General features: G+C 36.6%; 1 protein-coding gene and 1 pseudogene across 1 annotated transcript; one reads left to right on the forward strand and one right to left on the reverse strand.

Annotated features, from left to right (window-relative positions):
• LOC109174436 (zinc finger BED domain-containing protein RICESLEEPER 2-like) lies at positions 1–2,891 on the forward strand. The gene is made up of 4 exons (XM_019323672.1): positions 1–2,095; positions 2,172–2,222; positions 2,302–2,425; positions 2,777–2,891. The coding sequence occupies exons 1-4, from the start codon at positions 1–3 to the stop codon at positions 2,889–2,891; spliced, it is 2,385 nt and encodes a 794-aa protein (XP_019179217.1).
• Positions 2,892–3,184: 293 nt separating this feature from the next.
• LOC109174337 lies at positions 3,185–11,475 on the reverse strand (annotated as a pseudogene).
• Between the last annotated feature and the right edge of the window lie 9,155 nt (positions 11,476–20,630).

The raw sequence follows: 20,630 nt of genomic DNA on the forward strand, positions 1-20,630 counted from the left end.
ATGGAAAGTGTTAGTGGTGTAGAGACTGTTACTGGTGTATCTGGAACACAACCTGAGTTGGAAGCACCTGCTGTAGAGACTGTTACTCCTCAGTCTCAGCAGCCTTTGCCTCCACCTGTTCCAAAGAAAAGGAAAGAGGTTGAATCCAGGGCTCAATGTTGGGATCACTTTGAAAATATCAAAGACAGTGAGGGCATTGTCATCAAAGAAAAATGTATATATTGTGCAAAAGTGTATTGCTGTGAGAGCAAGAAACATGGGACTTCTTCTCTCAGACTTCATGTGGTAAACTGCCTTAAAAATCCTCACTCTAAGGAGACAAGGCAGTCCCTACTCACATTCCAACTTGCACCTTCTTTTGCTGGAACTCAAAGTAGTGAAGGAACTGAAGGGGTGTTGGGTACTTGGGTGTTTGATCAAGACTTGATAAGGAGAGCCTTAGCTGAGATGATTATTTTAGATGAACTTCCTTTTAGGATTGTTGAGGGACAGGGTTTTAGAAAGTTTGTTTTAGTTTGCTGTCCTAGGTTTAAAATCCCTTCAAGATGGACTATCAGTAGGGACATTTTCAAGATATTTTCTGATGAGAGGGTCAACTTGAAGAAGTTTTTTAGGACTAGCAGTAAGAGGGTAAGTATCACAACTGATACTTGGACCTCAGTCCAGAGAATAAACTACATGTGCATAACTGCACATTTCATTGATAGTGAGTGGAAGCTGCAAAAGAAGATTATTTCATTTGTTCCTATATATTCCCACAAGGGGGAAAGTATTGCAAAGGCTTTAGAGAGTTGCCTTTTGGACTGGGGTCTAAAATCAGTGTTTAGTGTGACAGTAGATAATGCTTCCAGCAATGATACTGCCCTAGGATTCTTGAAGAAGAAGTTGGGCTCTTGGGGTTGTACTGCTGTTAGGTGTAAGTATTTGCACATGAGGTGCATTGCTCACATTCTTAACTTGGTGGTACAGGATGGGTTGAAAGAATGTGATAGTTCTGTTAAGAAAGTCAGGGATGCTGTTAGGTATGTGAGGAGCTCACCTGCTAGGTTGCAGAAGTTTAAATCACTAGCTGATCTAATTGGGGTGGAAGCTAAGAATTCTCTGTGTCTAGATGTCCCTACAAGGTGGAATTCCACATATATGATGCTTAATACTGCATTACTGTTTCAGAAGGTATTTGAAGCCTATGATGATCATGACAGTTCATTTAAATCTGATTTGGGTGGAAGTGTACCTGATTTCTTAGATTGGGAATCCATTCAATCTTTGGTTATGATTCTAAAATCTTTTTATGAAATGACTGTTAGGATTTCTGGATCATTGTATGTGACTTCTAATACCTTCTTCTCTGAGATTTCTGATTTGTCTTGCTTGTTGAAAAATATGGAGGAAGCTACAGAAGATAGTGTTAAACTGATGGGTAAAAATATGAGGGCAAAATTTGATAAGTATTGGGGTGAGCCTGAAAAAATGAATTTTTTGATATTCTATGCAAATATCTTAGACCCCAGGGACAAAATTGAGTATATGCCCATTCAGTTTAACCAGTTATATGGTGAGGACAAGGGTAAAACAATGTTTGATAAGGTGATTGTTGGCCTTAAGGAGTTGTTTGAAGATTATGTTGCATGCTTCCCTGTCCAGTGTGTTGAACAATCTGAAAAATTTTCTCCCTCAATAACAATATCTGATTCAGTTTCTGTTGGGAGACCTCAATCATTACTGAAATCTCAGATTAAGAAGCAAAAATTGGTGAGTGGGGATTTGTCTAGGAAAAAAACTGAGTTGGAAGTGTATCTCTCTGAGGTTATTGTGGATGAGGATGATTCATTTGACCTTCTAAGATTGTGGAAGCAACAATCTAAAAGGTTCCCTGTCTTATCTAAAATGGCAAGGGATATTCTAGCTGTTCCAATATCAACTGTTGCTTCAGAATCAGCATTCAGTACAAGTGGAAGGGTACTTGATGCCTTTAGGAGTTCCCTAACTCCTAGAATTGTTGAGGCATTGGTGTGTGCACAGGATTGGCTAAGGTTAAGCAACCAACCAATCTCAATTGAAGAAAATATTGAAGATGTTGAAAGGATTGAGAAAGGTATATACTTCTAACTTCCAGCAATGATCTGTTTAATTGTTTAAGTTTTAATTTCCATTTTGTTTTTGTACTGCAGAGTTGTGCTGCACATCCAGCACTGGAACTGGAATGCCTACAATTGTTGTATGTTTACTTATTTACTTATTTGATTTATGATTACTTATTTACTTATTTGATTTCATGATAAATTTATGCCTCTGTATCAGTGTATCATGTATGTGTATCAATGATTCAAATCAATGTCCCTCGTGAGGCTGGGAAGTTGGAACTGGAAACTGGAAAGTGTTCATGGCTAGGTAACATTTTAAATGTTGCTGTCATTGAGCTCAGGTATCAGTATAAGTACTGACTAAATGTCTAAATGTGACTTCTGACTTCTGACTCACTATACTTATAATTTATACCTGTATAAATGTTCATTATTGTGCTATGATGATGCTTCCACCATGTTCTCTGAATATATAGAATTGGGTTTGGTATGTTGCCTTTGAAGTGTGGTGTTTATGCCATACTCATTGAGTAGTGTGCCCCCAATCCTAACTTGATATGGAAAAAAAAAAGCTATCTAAGCACTCTTTTAGTCTTTTACAGTTTCAGTTTGTGTGATTGTGTTATTTGTGTCAATTCTAACTAACTACAAATGTTTTGAACTTATTGTGTTTTTATGTGTTCACTTATCAGGAAGAAGAATAGACATAGAGTACTCTATATTATATTAATCATATATTCATATATTGCTTTTGGAGTTTTGGATATCTGGCTTTCTTTTGCTCAATGCCTGAAACATGAAAGCTGAATGCTGATGTGCTGATTGGAGACTGATGCAGTGATGCTGTTGGAACTTGCCTGCTTGCTATGAACAATTAAAATTCTCATTACAAGTTTTAATTTTGTAACTTGTAAGTTGTAACTTGTAAGCTAATCTGCTGATTATATGTAAGCTAATTTGTATAAGTTTACTTATGTTATTTACTTATTTTTGCTGTTGAGTAGTTAATAATTACTAGTTAGTGGCTTTTAGTGCTTAAGTAGTTCATTAGTTAGGTACTTAGCCACTTAGGTGTTCCATTTAAATCCATGAATAGAATATTTGATTTTAAGTTTTTTACATTCTGATAAAACCGAATTACAACACGGATATCCGACCGATCCGAACCAATCCGAAAATAAAAATAACCGATCAGATTAGTCAACAAAAATAAACGGTTAGGGTGGTCAAAATGGGAATCCGAAATCCGACCGGGGGTCTCATTCCGCAATCCGATCCGTCCGACTGCACAGGCCTACAAACAACAACAAAATCACCTTCAAAACCTTTTTTTTTTTTTTTTTTTTTAAATCTTAAAACAATACAAAATTTTGTCATTTCGAATTATTGTTTGCTTTCAGATGAGATTTCAAATAGGATTCTCTGCTTAGCTCATTTGAATCATAATCTTTGGGGGAGAGGTGAGAAGGATGAGTTTGGTCACCCAAACTTGATGAGAAGATCTTCCTCATCAGAAACTATATCTTTAACACATCATTTCTATCTTCCACAAAAACATCCCTTCTTTCACCCATCAAACAGATAGATAGATAGATAGATAGATACACTAACTCTCAGGCTACCTGCAACAGAATATATGTATATGTAATTATGAGGTAAGGTTCTGCAAACATTAATTTTCAATATATTTTAAGTGTCATTGATTGTTTATTGAATGAGTTAAGGCTTTCCTGGTATGGGTTTCTTGTCATACCAGCAAATATATTTACCTCAAATATATCTATCGTACCAGGAATCGAGTCTTTTTAGTTCCAAGAACAGTATCGATGCCAACAGTTGCAATTATCTGTCCTATTGTTATACAACTGTGGACTGGTTAGCGGAAAAAGAAACCAGAGGAAACCCAGCAACCCAGCTAGAAATGCGAAAGTTATTAGCCCTACAATTCACAAAAGAGATATTTGAAATTAGGATGTCAACATGGTAAATTGTGCACGTATTATTTCATAACAAATAATTTTTGGGCATCAAAACATTAAGTGAGGTTCTGCAAACTTATCCGGTTATGCTTACTGTCAAACTTATTAATTAAAGTTTTCTCAACAAACTTCAAGAACTAAAGTTGGAATTCAAAAAGGAAAGTTTAGAATATATTAGCATAATAGCAGCCATAAAAATAAGCCAAGGGCAAACTTGTAAGTTGGAACTGCAATTCATATCACATATGTCATAATTTGAACTTATCAAAAGTAAGATAAGTGGCATAATGTGGCATAGCTTATTGCTTCTTGAAAAATTAGGCTTTTAAAAAATGCCTCAACTTGAAGTTTCTTGAAAAGAGGTTTTTACTCCTAAAGAACTTTTAGTAGGAGTTAAGCCCCAAACTAAGCCAGGCCTGAATGGTCAACAAAAATTTAAGAAGGGTTAAGAAGTCCAAACAAGGAGAAAATGTGGAACTTAAGAAGTAATTCAAGTCATATTTCACCATAACACAAAATTCAAGCAAAATTGATTAGGCAGGTTTCTTCGCAGAGGTAGCTTTTATCAAAAAAGCAACAGATTCTTGGTGCACAATTTACTTAATATATGAGGTCAAATGCCTAAATACAAAGATTCAGTATTGTAACGATCAAGGACAAATAGGTAAAGATAGTAGAGGATCTTCTAGAATCTACTTAAACCGGGGAAAAAATATTAGTATACATGATCATGTTATTGAAAGTTTTATGTTTACCTATAGATGTAGTATTTAAGTATCTAATATGTACAAGTGCACTAAATGCATGTGCTTATCTGTGTATTTATCCTTATCGAGTACGGCTTGGAGTAGCATGTATGAACTTTTATGTTGGAATTCAAAAGGTAAAGTGCTAACTAACTAATCACATACCTGACCTCCTAGAAACTATAGCAGGCAAGCCCATATAATTACAAAAGATATGAGCAACAAGTGGAGCAACCAGATGCCCTGCAAACAAAACAAATAAAGGTAACAAGCAGCAAAAGTTTATACTTCTAGCATAAGTAGGAGAAGAAACCAAAACATGAGAAGTTGAAAAAAGCTAAAAACACTGCCAAGTTCATGAAAAAATATGATCTGAGTTTACATGAGCAGTTAGTATGCAAGGAGAGACAAGGGATTGTATTCCATTTTGAAATGAAATCTCAGAATTCATTTTCTGTATTGTGAATCATAAATCAACACTGCCTCTTTCAAGTAAATATAAATAAATGATACACAAATCCTTACTTTCAACTGAAGCATTAGGATCAAGGTCCAATCCAACATGTGATTAAGGCATTAGGATTCATTTATATATCTTTTATTAGCTCAATTTTGGAAAATGTCATTCTTGTTTAGTGTTCATGCTCATTAATACAATTCTAATATTAAACTCGACTGAAGTTAGAAATTTAGTGAGGTTGTTAGTAAAACTTAAATGCCAAAAAGATATTAGGTATTTAGGTAGCATTATTCCTGAACATCTGAGAAGTATGCTAAACCAAAAATCACATCAAAATTCGAACCAAGAGAGAAGGGAAACAGGTTCTTTGATGAAACAAAAATAAGATGTACAAAGACCAACAATATCTAAGCATTTCATACCTGTGCGAATATATAGAAAAGAAGCATATGATCCAAAAATGACAGTGTAGCCAAGCTGGAAAGCTACAAAGATGAGCACACAAAATGATTATTAATTCCCAACAATAAAGCTATGAATGGTAATTTATAGTAACATTTCATCACCAATATTCTCTACTCTCCAGAGATGGTAACCTCCACAATGCCACCAGAAATAGGAAGAGAATGAGAGAGAAGTGTTGCATTCAAGTATTACAAATACAAAGTTGGCAATACCTGCAACCATAAAAGCTTGGAGCAAGTTGCCTCTTCGTTGGGCATATTCCAATAAATGGTTCAAATGAGCTGCAAGGAAATGAAATCAAAGTTCACTCACTTTAGCATGTTATGCAATGCAAAGATTATATATAGGGACTGGGAATTGGTACAACATACAAACTACATAAGATAGAACATGAATTATAAATAAGATGTGGTTTTATCAGGGAGATGTTTTCCATCAAGATCATGCCAAAGATTAAAAATTCAGAGAAAATTATTTATCCAGGATTCTCTTACTAGTTACTATAGGGGTGATAAGTGATTTAAACTTATAACACCCTTATTAATTTCTCAGTATATGCATTTCATGTGCTGGAAATATACTTGTTTCCTCAGGTCCTCCATATATAAGTATAATCCCTAGTGCTTGATAATTGATGAGAGCAGCAATTAGCAAAAATGAAATTTGTTTTCTTACCTAAACTGAAAAAGACAGGACAAAGAAACACAACAGTATGCGTATTGAATCCTCCACAAAGAAGCAAAGGAATCATACAAGCTCTAAATACAAGCTCTTCTGTAACTGGTGCCTGTTCAATAAAACAATATTAATTAGGGAAAATAGTCAAATAAGCCCTTGAACTTTATACGAAAAGCAATTATACCCTTGAACTTTAAAAAGTTACAATTAAACAGTCCAACTTATAAATATTAGTCAAATAAGTCCTATTTAAAATTACAATGACGTGACTTATAGGCCGCTGTAAGCTACAGCTGACTGCCACCGTTCAAAAAAGCCAATTGTCTTCTCCAGGACCGGTTGTCGCCTTCTTGAAGAAGAGGAAGGCGACTAGCGCTGGTCACCTTCTCCAATGGAGAAAGTGACTGGACTGGTCGCCTTCTTCAGTTAAGGCAACCAGTGCTGGCTGCCTTTCTCCACTGGAGAAAGCGACTGCCGATCGTCTTCTTCCATGGAGAGGCAACTGGACTGGTACGACTGGGGAGAAGTTTCAAGTGTTTTATCATAAATGTAAACAAGAAGACATGGCTTGCAAAAAGTTATCATAAAGCTTCTAGTCATGGACTAGCGGGTTCTGGCTGGAAAAACTTTGCACTTGAAAATTTTATTGAAAAAGATGACACCTGCATGTTTAACCTGGTTAGTCAAAGCGACATTGCTGTCATCTTCAAGGTAAACATTTTCCAAGTAGCGGAGGAGGTGGTTGCACCGAATAGATTAGCTGGAACAACCTCAAGGAAAAGCATGCAGCCAACAAACACACCATATGAGCAGCTGCAAACTGGTTTCAAGCATGCAGCTGTTTTGTACTAACTTTAATCTACTCATGTTTTGTTCTTATATTTGAAATCTTGTATAAAGATTAATGGTAGAGATGTTGCGTTAGGATGACATCAACAGGTAGCTCTTTTTAGTGATGTTAATGTTACAGATGCACCTAATGGCAACATTCTGGTCTATATCGAAAGAATCGTAACGGAGGAAGAGCTCCACCAACATCAACCTGGAAACAAACATCACGAAGTCTTTCCCAGCGCACTGTTTGTCTTTCACCATCGGGCTCTCCGTTTCACGGCTTATGGACCAGAGGAAGTTCTTCAACAGCGCCTTTCCTTTCTTGCCGACGAACCGGTTGGCAACAAATCCTTGAGCCCAATTGAAGATTTTTGGGTCTTTGGTGGCGAATGGCTAGAACCGTAATAGCATTTCGCCTTCTTTTACTTGGAACCTGGCATCGTGCAACTCATTCACGATGTCGTGCCTGGCTTTCCCGTATTGGTTGGGGACCGGCGATTCCATCAGAAAGACTCGTACACCATCGCCTTCTTTATCATACAGTCCACTGGTCGCCTTGATACCGGTGACCTTTCACCGTTTGCCGGTCACCAGTTTTATCGTTGGAACATTATTAACCAGAAGTTCAAGTGTTTAATTGCAACTTTTTAAAGTTTAGGGGCCTAATTGCATACTCGTATAAAGTTAAAGGACCTATTTGACCCTTATCATTGTCAAAGTTTTGTAGTTGTAAATATCCAGTATATAAGAAAGAGTCCAAATTGAACGCCAAAAGTTTACATTATTTCACTATTTAGAAGTCCACAAATTGATACGGAAAAAAGTGGAAACTAAGCCATAACAATAGAAATTAAAAGCTATAATGGCATAGAAAAAAGCATCTTTTTCACATTCGCAGTGGTCCCTCCTCCAACCTGTTCTGCCACTGAATCCTTTTTCCTGAACTTATATTTTTCTTGTCAGTAGTACTACACAAGCCCAGCTAATATTGTTCAGCATTTTGAGAAGCCATATTCCTGTGGAACTGTTGCATTTTCTCCTGACTTTAGAACTATCATAATGTGGCTCACTTTTATTTAATCCAGTTAGAAATTTCTATTGTCAATAAAAGGCAAAGGAAACAAGTCCATAACAACTATACCGAAGTAATTATTAAGAAAATACCTAAGCTTTACAACCAGCATTTCTCTAAAAAGTTATATCAACTGCAAGAAAACATAATGGTTTCTTTTAATCTTAATACCAATAGTGAAAGACTGTCATGCAAAAGAATCTCAATCATCAAATGCAAACCAAGCAAATAAGCCAGTATAAGGGCAATTAATATAATTCTTTCCACAGGAAGACCAATTTGGTTTAGAAACGGGGCCTGTTTAGTATGGAAAATTGTTCTCCAATTTGTGTTTCCATTTTTCCACTGTTATCATTTCCACATACAATTATCCAAATGGAAAATTGGGTTAACTAACCTCAAATGCTAAAAGTCAAGGCCAGCTTCTAACCCAAACTATATCTTCTCTCAACTTTTTGATCACTCTATCTACGATAGACAGAGGCTGGGGGAGGCACTTAACAGAGAGGAGAGAATTACTGTTGGAGCTTTGGGCATCAACACCAATGGAGGTTAGGTTCTAGCAGCAACAATTTTAATGGAAGGAGATCTAGAGCTGATGGTGAATGGATAGTAGCTGAAGCTTCAGTGTGCAACAGAATTCAAAATATTGCAATGAGGTTAGAAGATCTGTGGACACCGCAGTCAAAATATCTGCTTTAGTCTTCCATTGGGATGTTTGTGAATAAGGCAGTCTTGTAGCCAAGCAAGGACGGAGTTGAGAGAAATTGAAGCCAAGCTTCTAGACAGAGCTGGTTGCCAAGTAAGGATGGAGGTGAGAGGAAGACTGAAGCAGAGAAGGATGGAGTGAGGAGCAGTTTCTTTTCCTTTTTATTACACTGTAGACCATGTTTTCCATTTGGAATCATCCAAAATCGTGCTTTCAACTTTGTTAAGAGAGTTAGAAAAATGAAAAACACTTCTTTTTCAGTTTAGGGAACTATTTAAACTTGAAGACAAACCCCATTTTTCCATTCCAGTTTTTTGTTTTTCCAAAAGTTTGGAAAGTTTTCCACCAATTGACCACACCCTTACCTTTTTCCCCTCGAATTTAGCATTTAGTAGAGTTGAGGAGAAGTAGAATCAATTATTCAATTTAACCAACCCTACTATATTGATATCACAATTTGGATGACTTGAGTTATTCTCATCAATCAGCATCTCTATTTTATGTGAAATTGCACAGCGAATTATGAAATGTCGTAAACCAATAGCTTCACATACTACAAGTTGCAAAATCACATATACTCCATATTCAAGATATATATATATATATATATATATATATATATATATATATATATATGTGTGTGTGTGTGTGTGTGTGTGTGTGTGTGTGTGTGTGTGTGTGTGTGTGTGTGTGTGTGTGCAGATTTTGGCATTTTTTTAAAAATTGAAATGTTCATACTCATTGTTATTGCATGAATTAAAGCCAGGAAATAACTTACTGCTAATTATTAGGTCAAGTGCTGATACTATTCTTCCTTCCAGAAACCCTGTATGAGGTGGGAGTTTTTAATACTATGATCATTATTTTTGCACAGAAAGAAAAATGATAAAAAATATCCTAATTGTAGAGTTTGTATAAAAGTTTCCAGAGTATATCGTACAAGATATATAGGGAAGCTTGCAGAGAATTAAATAGATAATTCCAAGAAATAGGAAGAAATTGCAACAAATATATATTGACATACTTAAGTTGTCATAATACTAATTACATGGCTTCCAATTTTGATCTTCTTTTCTATGTTATGCTACATTTGTTATAGTAGCATTTAATATGATAGAGAGGACATTAACAATAAAAACTTGACAGATTTTTAAGAATTGGTTGTTTGAAGATGTTCTATAAAATAATATCCAAAAGCATGACATTTTACCATTAACAACTATAAATATGCAATTGTTAACCCTACAACCAAGCTGTTATCAACAAGTTAGTGAGTTACAAATAAATAAATAAATAAATAACAGTTCTCAATTTAATCAAACAAAACAAAAAGGTCCAAACCATAATGCGAACATGCTTTTTTTTTTGTATAAAATGGAAAACAACTAGAATCCAGAAAAATTACAGCTTAACAAATTGGTGAAGGCACTAACCACAAAATAATTGCGCCAAGCTGAGATATTGGTAGCCATTGAAAAAACTGAGTTCACGAATCTTTGAGGAATGGTTGACAAAATGTTTCTACCATCACCCTGATTTTCTTGGCAGGAAACCAGAAGTAGCAATGCCTCCAACAAAGACCCGGCATACATAAGAGCAGTTAAAGATAAAGGAAAGACAGCAGCTCGCCACTGTGTCACAAACAAAAATAAAATATCAGCACTTTGCCCTTTTACAATCTGTGTGTGCTTAATACTGAAAACAGTATGCCAAGCAAACAATTTCAATAAATCAGATTTGAAACTCACAAAATGGTCAGCTCTGATGCCATAAGCACTTAATAAGTCTGATGCATCTACCTCAATCTGGACCAAAAACATAAAATTCGGGCCATTAAACAAGCAACAAAATATATAACAAAAACTGTTGCTTGGCTCCACTAAACTTTGATGCGAAGAAGTAAAGATTTAAATCTTAGAAATAACTATTTTTTAGAATTTTAGAAAGCCACTCAATTTAATTTTCCATATGGCCACACTCCCATTTTCATTTTCAAAAATGTGCTAATTACTGTCAATCCTTCTACAAATATTTGTCTATATTTTTCCATATAAAGTAATCAGGATAGTTATTCATTTCAATTTGCAAAGGTTTCGACTATTAACGGGAAATCGCATTTTGGATTGGGGGCTTACAGGGAGGATGAGAGAGCAGGCGATGAGTGAGGCGACGGTGGAAACGGCAGCACAGATGAACCGTCAGATAGAGGATTGCAACATAAAATAGCGCCATGGATATACATGCTATTACTGCCGTCCATTTCGAAACGCCGGCAGTGCCAAAAGTCCTGCCGTCAATACTTGATTCTTCCATTGTCATCTGAGTTGAATACACAAACCATTCATGGATTAGTTCACCGAATTTTGTGTGTGTTTTGTGGACTTTAGGTTGACTTTCCGGCTGGGAATTCTTCCCGTTTCTTCCTTGACCGGAAATCTTGATTTTTTTTTTTTTTTTTATAACCAAGTTTTCATTTATGTCAAACTATAATCTATACTCAAATTCAAAATTCATGAAAGAAATAAATTTCAAGTTATTCAAATGATTCAAGGCCCGCAATTTATATATTTTTACGCACATAATATCGAAGGCAAATAAATTTCCACCTAATGGTCTAAAGGGCATTTTAGTCATTTCAACATGTATGTGGGAAACATTAAGAAATAAGTAGAAAATGATCAATGTGTATTAGCATTAGGACCTAGAGAACTAATTACGCGTCTATTGAGGCTCAAACTCACAATCTTCCAAATGAAAGTCTAATCCGAGTACCATTAAATCACATAGTGTTGGTATTATTTTACGTTAATACATTTAATCTATTTTTATGTATTTGAATAAATTTTAAAATTAAAATAAATAAATAAGACAATGGTAAAATATAGAAGTAAATAGTTTAAAAAATAAGTAACTAAGAGCTTAAACTTGAGAAACATTGTATGCATTGGGGAGGGGGAGGGGAGGGGGAGGGGGGGGGGGGGGAATCAATAGGTTAAAATGACGAATTTAGTAAAAAGAGGATTGTTAGAATACATATGGAAGGAAATGTATCCCACATTCCCTTCAAATAGCTAAAAAATATTATGTAGATTAAACCCTTGAACTTAAATTTAATCATAGTCCTCACTCCATGTATTTAGTCATTTGTAAAAATAAAAAATAAAAAATAAAAAAAAAATTGTTTAATTTGTCACTTATGTCAAATCAATAGGTTAAAATGACGAATTTAGTAAAAAGAGGGTTGTTAGAATACATATGGAAGGAAATGTATCCCACATTCCCTTCAAATAGCTAAAAAATATTATGTAGATTAAACCCTTGAACTTAAATTTAATCCTAGTCCTCACTCCATGTATTTACTCATTTGTAAAAAAAAGAAAAAAAAAATTGTTTAATTTGTCACTTATGTCAAATCATCGCCACATTGAAAGTTAAGTTATCGTCATATAGAAAAAATAGCACACATTGAAGATTAAGTAGCACCAAATCAACTATATTATATTGAATAGTTGCCAAGCACCTTGTGCTCAAATGACATTAGTGACTTCTTCTATGTGGGAGGTTTTGAGATCGAGCCTTAGTAGAGGCGTTGTTGACTAGCATTCAAAAAAAGGTTATATTGAATACCTCAAATTATGACTTTTTTTTTTTTTTTTTGAAAATACCTCAAATTATGACTTAATTGCATGAAATTGTAACCTTTTGTTTAGTATTACAAGTAGATGTAATTAGAGTAAAAGATCTTTATAATTTGTTTATAAACTTTAATTTTATCTATAATTTTTCCTTTAAATTTTTATTAAAGTTTTAATATATGGATATGAATCAAAGGTATATGATTTTAATTTTCAAAAGAATGAAAGGTGGGAGGTGACTTAAGGCATACTCAATAGTTGGGGGGGTTTTCCCCCATTTTTTTTTTAGACTACGCCATCCATCTCATCATCCACCATCTCACTTAATCACAAAAATTTTTCTTCTCATTAATTTTAAGTTTTTTTCTCAATTCTTTGTGGACCCACCATTTTACCACTTCTATATTTTATTTATTTCTTTATTGTTGAAAATAATGAACCAAAAATTGATTTAATATCCCAAAATAGTATTTATATATACACACAAAAATATATAAAATACTATTCGATATATATCCGAAATATATATATATATATATATACACACACACACATACACACACACAAATATATATAAAACGGATCCAAAGGTGTTACACACACACACACACACACACACACACACACACACACACACACACACACATATATATATATATATATCTACGAAAAAGATATACCAATATATATCAACCAAATTGGAACTTATAATCCTCAGATTATAATTCCAATCCAACAAGAAAGAAAGGATTTTTGTTTAGAGCATAATCCAAAACAAGAAAGAAGATGAAGAAAGGAAGAAGGTTAGTATGAGTTAGGCGAAATGCCTTTTTTCTTAAAACCTTATTTGTCACCTCTCAAAAGTGCTGGAGCGTTGTGGCGTAGGTGTAACACCCCGAAATTTTTAAACTTTTGAAGCTTATATAATAAAGGTAGAGTCTCATTAAATCCCAAAACACAATACAAAGAGTACGGGGTGCTATGCCACACCTGAGCTGGAGAACTCAAGTGCACAGGCTAACTAGCTAACATCCTTAATAAAGAGAATGCATAACATGGCACGCAGGCCGAAAAGGAAACTATCTACTTCTATGCTCCGAGGTTCTAGCGCGCTCCCGTGCCTACTCTTCTGTGCCTGAAAGCCAAATATATCTGTTCAGCGAGAGATGCTGGTAACCCACTCCAACGCGTTGAAATACAATACATATAGAGATATATATAGATATACAAAAACCATTTTGAACATGAAGATATATCCTACGAACTCTAGCTTTTAAAACAGGGTTAGACTCGACACATAGAGCTAAGCACAAACAGCAGTTATAGCAAGCATATACAGTTCTCAACAGGCAAGGTAGATAAGGCTGAGCATAATCAATAATCATAACCCAACATAAACAATCCCCAACGTAAATCCCGTAGTCACATCCCCAAGATACTCATAATCGCAACTCATCCATATCTCATCACATAAGCACACTTTGTTGGCGCCACAGGACCAATCGCATGCCCATACATGAGGGTCAGCGCATATAGCTCTGACACGGCCCCGCAGCACCCTGCCCCGTCTCACAATACGGAGGGGTCGATCGCAACTGACCGATGAACCGCAGCTCATCATAGTTTGATCGCAACCAAACAGTGGACCGCAGCCCAAGAGTATGTCATCTGACCGCAGCCAAGAAAATGAACCGCAGCTCATGTAGAACGGTGGACTGCAGCCCTATATAATATTTATATACCTGACCGATCGCAACCGGCCTGGTTAACAGTCAGTATGGTTCTCAACCCATCCGACTGCCCGTATAATCCATTTGACCGCAACCAAACGGTGGACCGCAGCCCTATATAATATTTATATACCTGACCGATCGCAACCGGCCTGGTTAACAGTCGGTATGGTTCTCAACCCATCCGACTGCCCGTATAACCCGATTGATCGCAACCAAGTCGGGGTAACATGCACACATAACACATACCAAGCACATGCAACCCACATTAGCACATTGGGAAGGGGGGGGGGGGGGGAACGTATAACAAAACCTATGCGTGATCCTTCACATACTAAGAATAATCCTAAGGGGTTCATGCTTTTTCCACCTAGGACACTGGGTACCAATTCAACTAGCATGCAATATATAAGACTCATACAACCTACGAACGGTACCCGAAATATCAAACTAGACATAGGCACGACAGACGGAGTCCGTTGGGACGCCACGGGGATCGGGGGAACATCAAACGGGGAAGCTAAAATCCCAAGGTGGGGTACAAACCAACGGGTAGCCGGTGGGTGAGGGGTCACCCGCCGGCTGCCCGCCGGCGGCACTGTTCCGGGCAGCGGGTGCCCAGCGGGCAGCTGCCCGCCCGCCGGCTGCCCGCTGCTGGCGAGACCTCTTTTGGCCGTGGGTAGGTGGCGGGTACCCTACCCCCACCTACCCCCCACTGACTCTTTTCATCACAAAGCGCCCCGGGAACCTTCGTGGAACCCGAAACCATGCTTAGACACTTTCTTACGCAATTAACAACAGCACGTAGACAATTAACGGATCCAAAAGCAAGGAACATACAGCACATACCCTATCATGCTCTTTCTAAACCTAAGCAATACCCAAACATGCGAATTCCCACCCAATACACCAAGAATAACGTCATACGATACAACCTAGGGTTCTAATCACTTTTATATCAACAAGAATACAATTCATCTTCTAATATCAAGATTCGGTAAGAATATCACATAAACATCAAGAGCATTACACAATCATCAAGAACATCCTATAACTATCAAGAACACCACATAATCATTAAGAACCCCATAATTATCAAGAACCTCTCATCATCAAGATTACCCATGGAATCATCACATCAATCATCAATAATAATACCACAATTCATCAATACGCAATATCATGGGGGAAGTCCTAAGAAGGGAATCATAACTATGAAAATATATTTTGTTGAGACATGGGTTACCTCTTAGCCTTAATTAATTCTTTGGCTATGAAGGGTCTTTCTTTAAGCTTTCTTCTTTCTTGATTTCTCCTAGGGGAATTCTTGGAATTCTGGGTGTGGTGAGAGATTATTGTGGTGGGGGGTTCTAGGTGCCTTCTAAGTTCCCTATTTATATGTCTAAGAGTCTTACTTAGGGTCTATTCCCTCTAGGACTAGGGGTTGGGTTTAGAGATGAGGGCCCACGGACTATGGTGGGTCTTTTTCCTAATTAATTTCTGTAATTTAATTCTTTCTTTTGGGTTATTGATTAAATGATTTAATTGGTTTTAGGGATCGTAACATGGGGTGTTACGGTAGATTTCCCGGGATAAAACGTACAACGGTTCGACGTTTGAGCACCCAAACGAACGAACCCGGCGAACTAGAGCACGGGCAGAACACAGCTTCAAGAATGGAGTGGGAGTAGAGTTTTGAAAAACTAAAAACTATGTGTGTGTTGTGTCTCTTTGTTCGTAGTTCTTGACTACTTCATTGTGTAAAACACCCGTTAGCACAAAGCTAAGTATAACTCCACTCAACCCTGTAAAATACTACAGTATATACTTTGGAAAAACATTGGTTCACATTCCCAAATTAAGAAATCTCAATCAATTAGACAAAACCTTAATATAAACCACAAAGCTTTCTATATGCTCACAGCCTAAAATATCAAATAGGCATACTGCAATGATATCGAACCTAACAACATGCTCATACTATCGCATACTTACATAGCAAATCTCAATTCTGTATAACATTTCAATAACCATCTCGTGCTAACACATAAACTTATCAAGAAATTTCATGCTATCAGACAATAAGAAATTATTCTCATACTCAACTAGCAATATCAATATGCAACAATCATACTCAATAAACAATCTCGGTAATCGTTCTCAATATGCAATTTAGTGCAAACATTCTCATTATGCAATCTCGTGCAATACTATACCCAAAACCCAGTTTAATAAAACTATTAAGTCTGTGCAGAAATTATTCTCACCATGCAACTAGCAATATCAATATGCAACAATCATACTCAATAAACAATCTCGGTAATCGTTCTCAATATGCAATTTAGTGCAAACATTCTCATTATGCAATCTCGTGCAATACTATACCCAAAACCCAGTTTAATAAAACTATTAAGTCTGTGCAGAGTGACAATGCACAAGAGTATTTCTCTAAACCGTTTTCCACTTATATGCGTCAAAATGGGATGGTTCATCAGTCCTCGTGTGCGTATACCCCTCAGTAAAATGGAGTGGCAGAAAGGAAAAACCGCCATGTGTTAGAAGTAGCTCGGGCAATTTTGTTTCAAATGAAAGTGTCTAAAGTCTTTTGGTCTGATGTGGTTCATACTGCATGTTTTTTTATCAATCGGATGGCTGCATCTGTCCTTCAAGGTCAAATTCCTTATTCTTTGGTGTATCTGACGGAACCCCTTTTTCATCTGCCACCAAAAATATTTGGGTGTACTTGTTTTGTCCAAGATGTTCGTCCTCAACGCAGGAAGCTTGATCCAAAATCACTTAAGTGTATATTTCTAGGGTACTCGCGTACTCAGAAGGGTTATAGATGTTATTCACCTGACTTGGGGCGGTATTTAGTGTCAACTGATGTTACTTTCTTTGAAAACATGGTGTTCTCTGGGGATGTTCTGGGTATGGGTCTACTCTAGATAATGACTTCCTTACATATACTATTACCATACCAGTCGAGCCTGTTTCTAGCCCCCCCCCCCCCCCCCCCCCCCCCCCATTACACAGGTTTACACTCGACGACGGAGAGATGAAGTGGCACCACTTGAACCGCAAGTGAATACTTCTTCCTCACCAGAATTTTCGTCAAATGACCTAGATCTTCCCATTGCTCTTCATAAAGGTAAACGTCGTTGTCAAAACCCTATTTCCTCTTTTGTGTCATATGATCATTTGTCAATATCATCTCGCACATTTTTATCATGTTTAGATTCTGTGTCAGTTCCAAACACTTTGAGTCAGGCTATAGCTCATGATGGGTGGAGACATGCAATGAAGGAGTAGATGGTTGCTCTTGAGGACAATCAGACTTGGGATTTGGTACCCCTCCCGGCCGGTAAGACTGCAGTTGGTTGCAAGTGGGTTTATGTTGTGAAAGTGAACCCTGATGGGTAAGTGGCTAGACTTAAAGCTTGTCTAGTAGCGAAGGGGTATACACAGACTTATGGTGTTAACTTCAGTTCGTATATGTATTTCTTTAGATGCTTCTAATCATTAGCCCCTGCATCAGTTAGATGTCAAAAATGCTTTTCTGCATGGTGATTTGGTCGAGGAAGTCTATATGGAGCAACCCCCTGGGTTTGTTGCTCAGGAGGAGTCTGGGAAAGTGTGTAAATTGAAGAAGTCTCTATATGGCCTGAAGAAATCTCCACGAGCTTGGTTTGGGAGGTTTAGTAGCGTGATTATTGGGTTTGGTATGCATAGGAGTATGTGTGATCATACTATCTTTTTCAAACATACTAATGATGGGTGCATTCTCTTGATTGTTTATGTTGATGATATAGTAATCACAAGTAGTGATGCAGTAGGGATTGAAGCTCTTAAATCTTTTCTCAAGGAAAAGTTTCACACGAAAGATTTGGGAGTGTTGAAGTATTTTCTAGGGATTGAAGTTGCTCGTTCTCGGAAAAGACTATTTCTTTCCCAAAGGAAATATATGCTAGATTTGCTTGATGATACTGGGTTGTTGGGATCAAAAGCATGTGAGACCCCATGGAGCAGGGTGTTAGACTTGTGGTTGGTGAGGGGGAGACCTTTGACTCTCCAAAGAGATAGGAAGTTGGTGGGAAAGTTGAACTATTTCACCATTACGCATCCGGATATTGCTTTTTCCAGTCAGTGTGGTAAGTCATTTCATGCAAGCACCTACGCGAACTCATTGGGAGGCAGCAGTTCGAATTGTAAAGTATCTCAAGAATGCGCCCGGTAAAGGCATTCTATATGCTGATCGTGGACATATGAGAGTTGAGGCATTTTCAGATGCTGATTGGGCATATTCGTTGAGCAACAGGAGGTCTACAACAGGATATTGTGTGTTCATAGGAGGCAATTTGGTTTCTTAGAAAAGCAAGAAACAAACTGTTGTGGTTCGGTCCAGTGTAGAATCTGAATATAGGGCGATGGCTCATGTGACATGTGAGATAACTTGTGTGCACAATATGTTGAAGGAGGTTGGTGTGGAATGAAGCCCATACGTTTATGGTGTGATAATCAAGCAGCTATACACATTTCAAATAATCTAGTGTTCCATGAGCGGACCAAGCATATTGGGGTAGATTGTCATTTTGTGCGTGAATAGGTTCAACAAGGGTTAATTTCTATTGCTCATGTTTGTAGTGGCAATCAACTAGCCGATTTGTTCGCTAAAGGACTAAAGGGCTCAGTAGGAACATGGTTGAATATATTTATAACAAGTTGGGCATGCTTAATATTTATGTTCTAACTTGAGGGGGAGTGTTAGATATGAACAGACAAGTAGATAAAAAGGCTTAGTCTGAAGAGTCATAGGCATGGATGCGAAGAGGCATAAATCACCATCTACCTTGTATATATAGATCATTCTCATGCTTGTATAAACACACAGAAGCAGATAGAATAGAAACAAGGTCAGTGTTCAACATAGAATAGCTTCTTCCTTTTTTAGTTTTCTACAACTTAAATTGATCATTTATTGTACACTTGTTCACCTGTTTACTTTTTCAAGTTGCTTATTAATCAATCAATCTATCTATTCTAATAATAAGTGAATGCCATGTTCAGATAATTTGACATATTTTAAACTGTCAGTCGAGAATGGCCTCTATACCTTTATAGTGTAGTGTAGATCAATCTCATAACTTTTTAGTATTCATGATCTTCTCTGTTTAAACTTCTAGGAAACCATCTGTTATTAATTGGTTATTTGCATTGTCATTCGAGATAAGTAGAGGTGGTTCCCAGCATAGAATACAGAGGCTTTTTGAGAGGGCATTAGAGGATGAGAAACTGCGTAAGTTGGTGATAAGCTGGCGTAGCTACATGGCATATGAACATGATATAACATGCAACGCGTCAGCTGCAAGAAGAGACTTCTTCTGAGCAGTCCATGCTTGCCCATGGTAAAATCCCTCTGTGATGACAGTGCTTTGTGATCACATCTGCATGGAGCCTTGCGAGTCCATGCTTGCCTCAAGGCTCCATTCCTTACTTCTCCAACCGATGTGAGGTAAGTGAGAAAATAAATATAAATAAAAATATTTATTTGTATAATAATAATAATAATAATAATAATAATAATAATAATAATAATAATAATAATAATAATAATAATAATAATAATAATAATAATAATTATTATTATTATTATTATTATTATTATTATTATTATTATTATTATTATTATTTTGTATAACGGTATTTATGTCTTTAAAACATATTCCTTTAACCAACCTAACACTGTAATACAATTACTAAAGTCTATTCCTTCAGCCAACCAAACAACAGAATACAATTCCTATTCTATTCCTTACCTATTCCATTCCCTGTGGAATAACATTCCTATTCCCTCCAAATTCATTCTGTGAACCAAACATGTTATAATACTCAAAGGACCATTGGAAGTATTAACTCATACGAGAAATAACCGGTTTGCCCTCACACTTAATGTCCATTTGACACCAATCCTAATGGAGGACCACAGATAGTAATTTTTAAAACTCAGAGTACATCTTGTGGTCGTTTTAAACTCGAAGGACCACACCTGGTAATACCCTAATATTCGGAGGATCACTGGAGGTATTAACTCTTACTTTCCCAAAAAAAAAAAAAAAAAGATTATCCTATATTATAGTTAAGTGACAAATGTGAGGCAGAACTAATGAATAACTGTACCGTGTACGATAACAATGAATAACTATACCGTGTACGATAACATTTGTCCAGGACAACACATTTG

Source organism: Ipomoea nil, unplaced genomic scaffold, assembly GCF_001879475.1.
Source record: "Ipomoea nil cultivar Tokyo-kokei standard unplaced genomic scaffold, Asagao_1.1 scaffold0642, whole genome shotgun sequence".
In the NCBI taxonomy this organism is placed as follows: Eukaryota; Viridiplantae; Streptophyta; class Magnoliopsida; order Solanales; family Convolvulaceae; genus Ipomoea; species Ipomoea nil.

What these genes read in the sequence shown, in the direction of transcription:
- LOC109174436 (XM_019323672.1), top strand. Translation starts at nt 1, where the DNA reads ATGGAAAGTGTTAGTGGTGTAGAGACTGTTACTGGTGTATCTGGAACA. An exon ending in TGTTGAAAGGATTGAGAAAG is followed by an intron (nt 2,096 to 2,171) that starts GTATATACTTCT and finishes TTTGTACTGCAG; the next exon opens with AGTTGTGCTGCACATCCAGC. An exon ending in AATGCCTACAATTGTTGTAT is followed by an intron (nt 2,223 to 2,301) that starts GTTTACTTATTT and finishes CCTCTGTATCAG; the next exon opens with TGTATCATGTATGTGTATCA.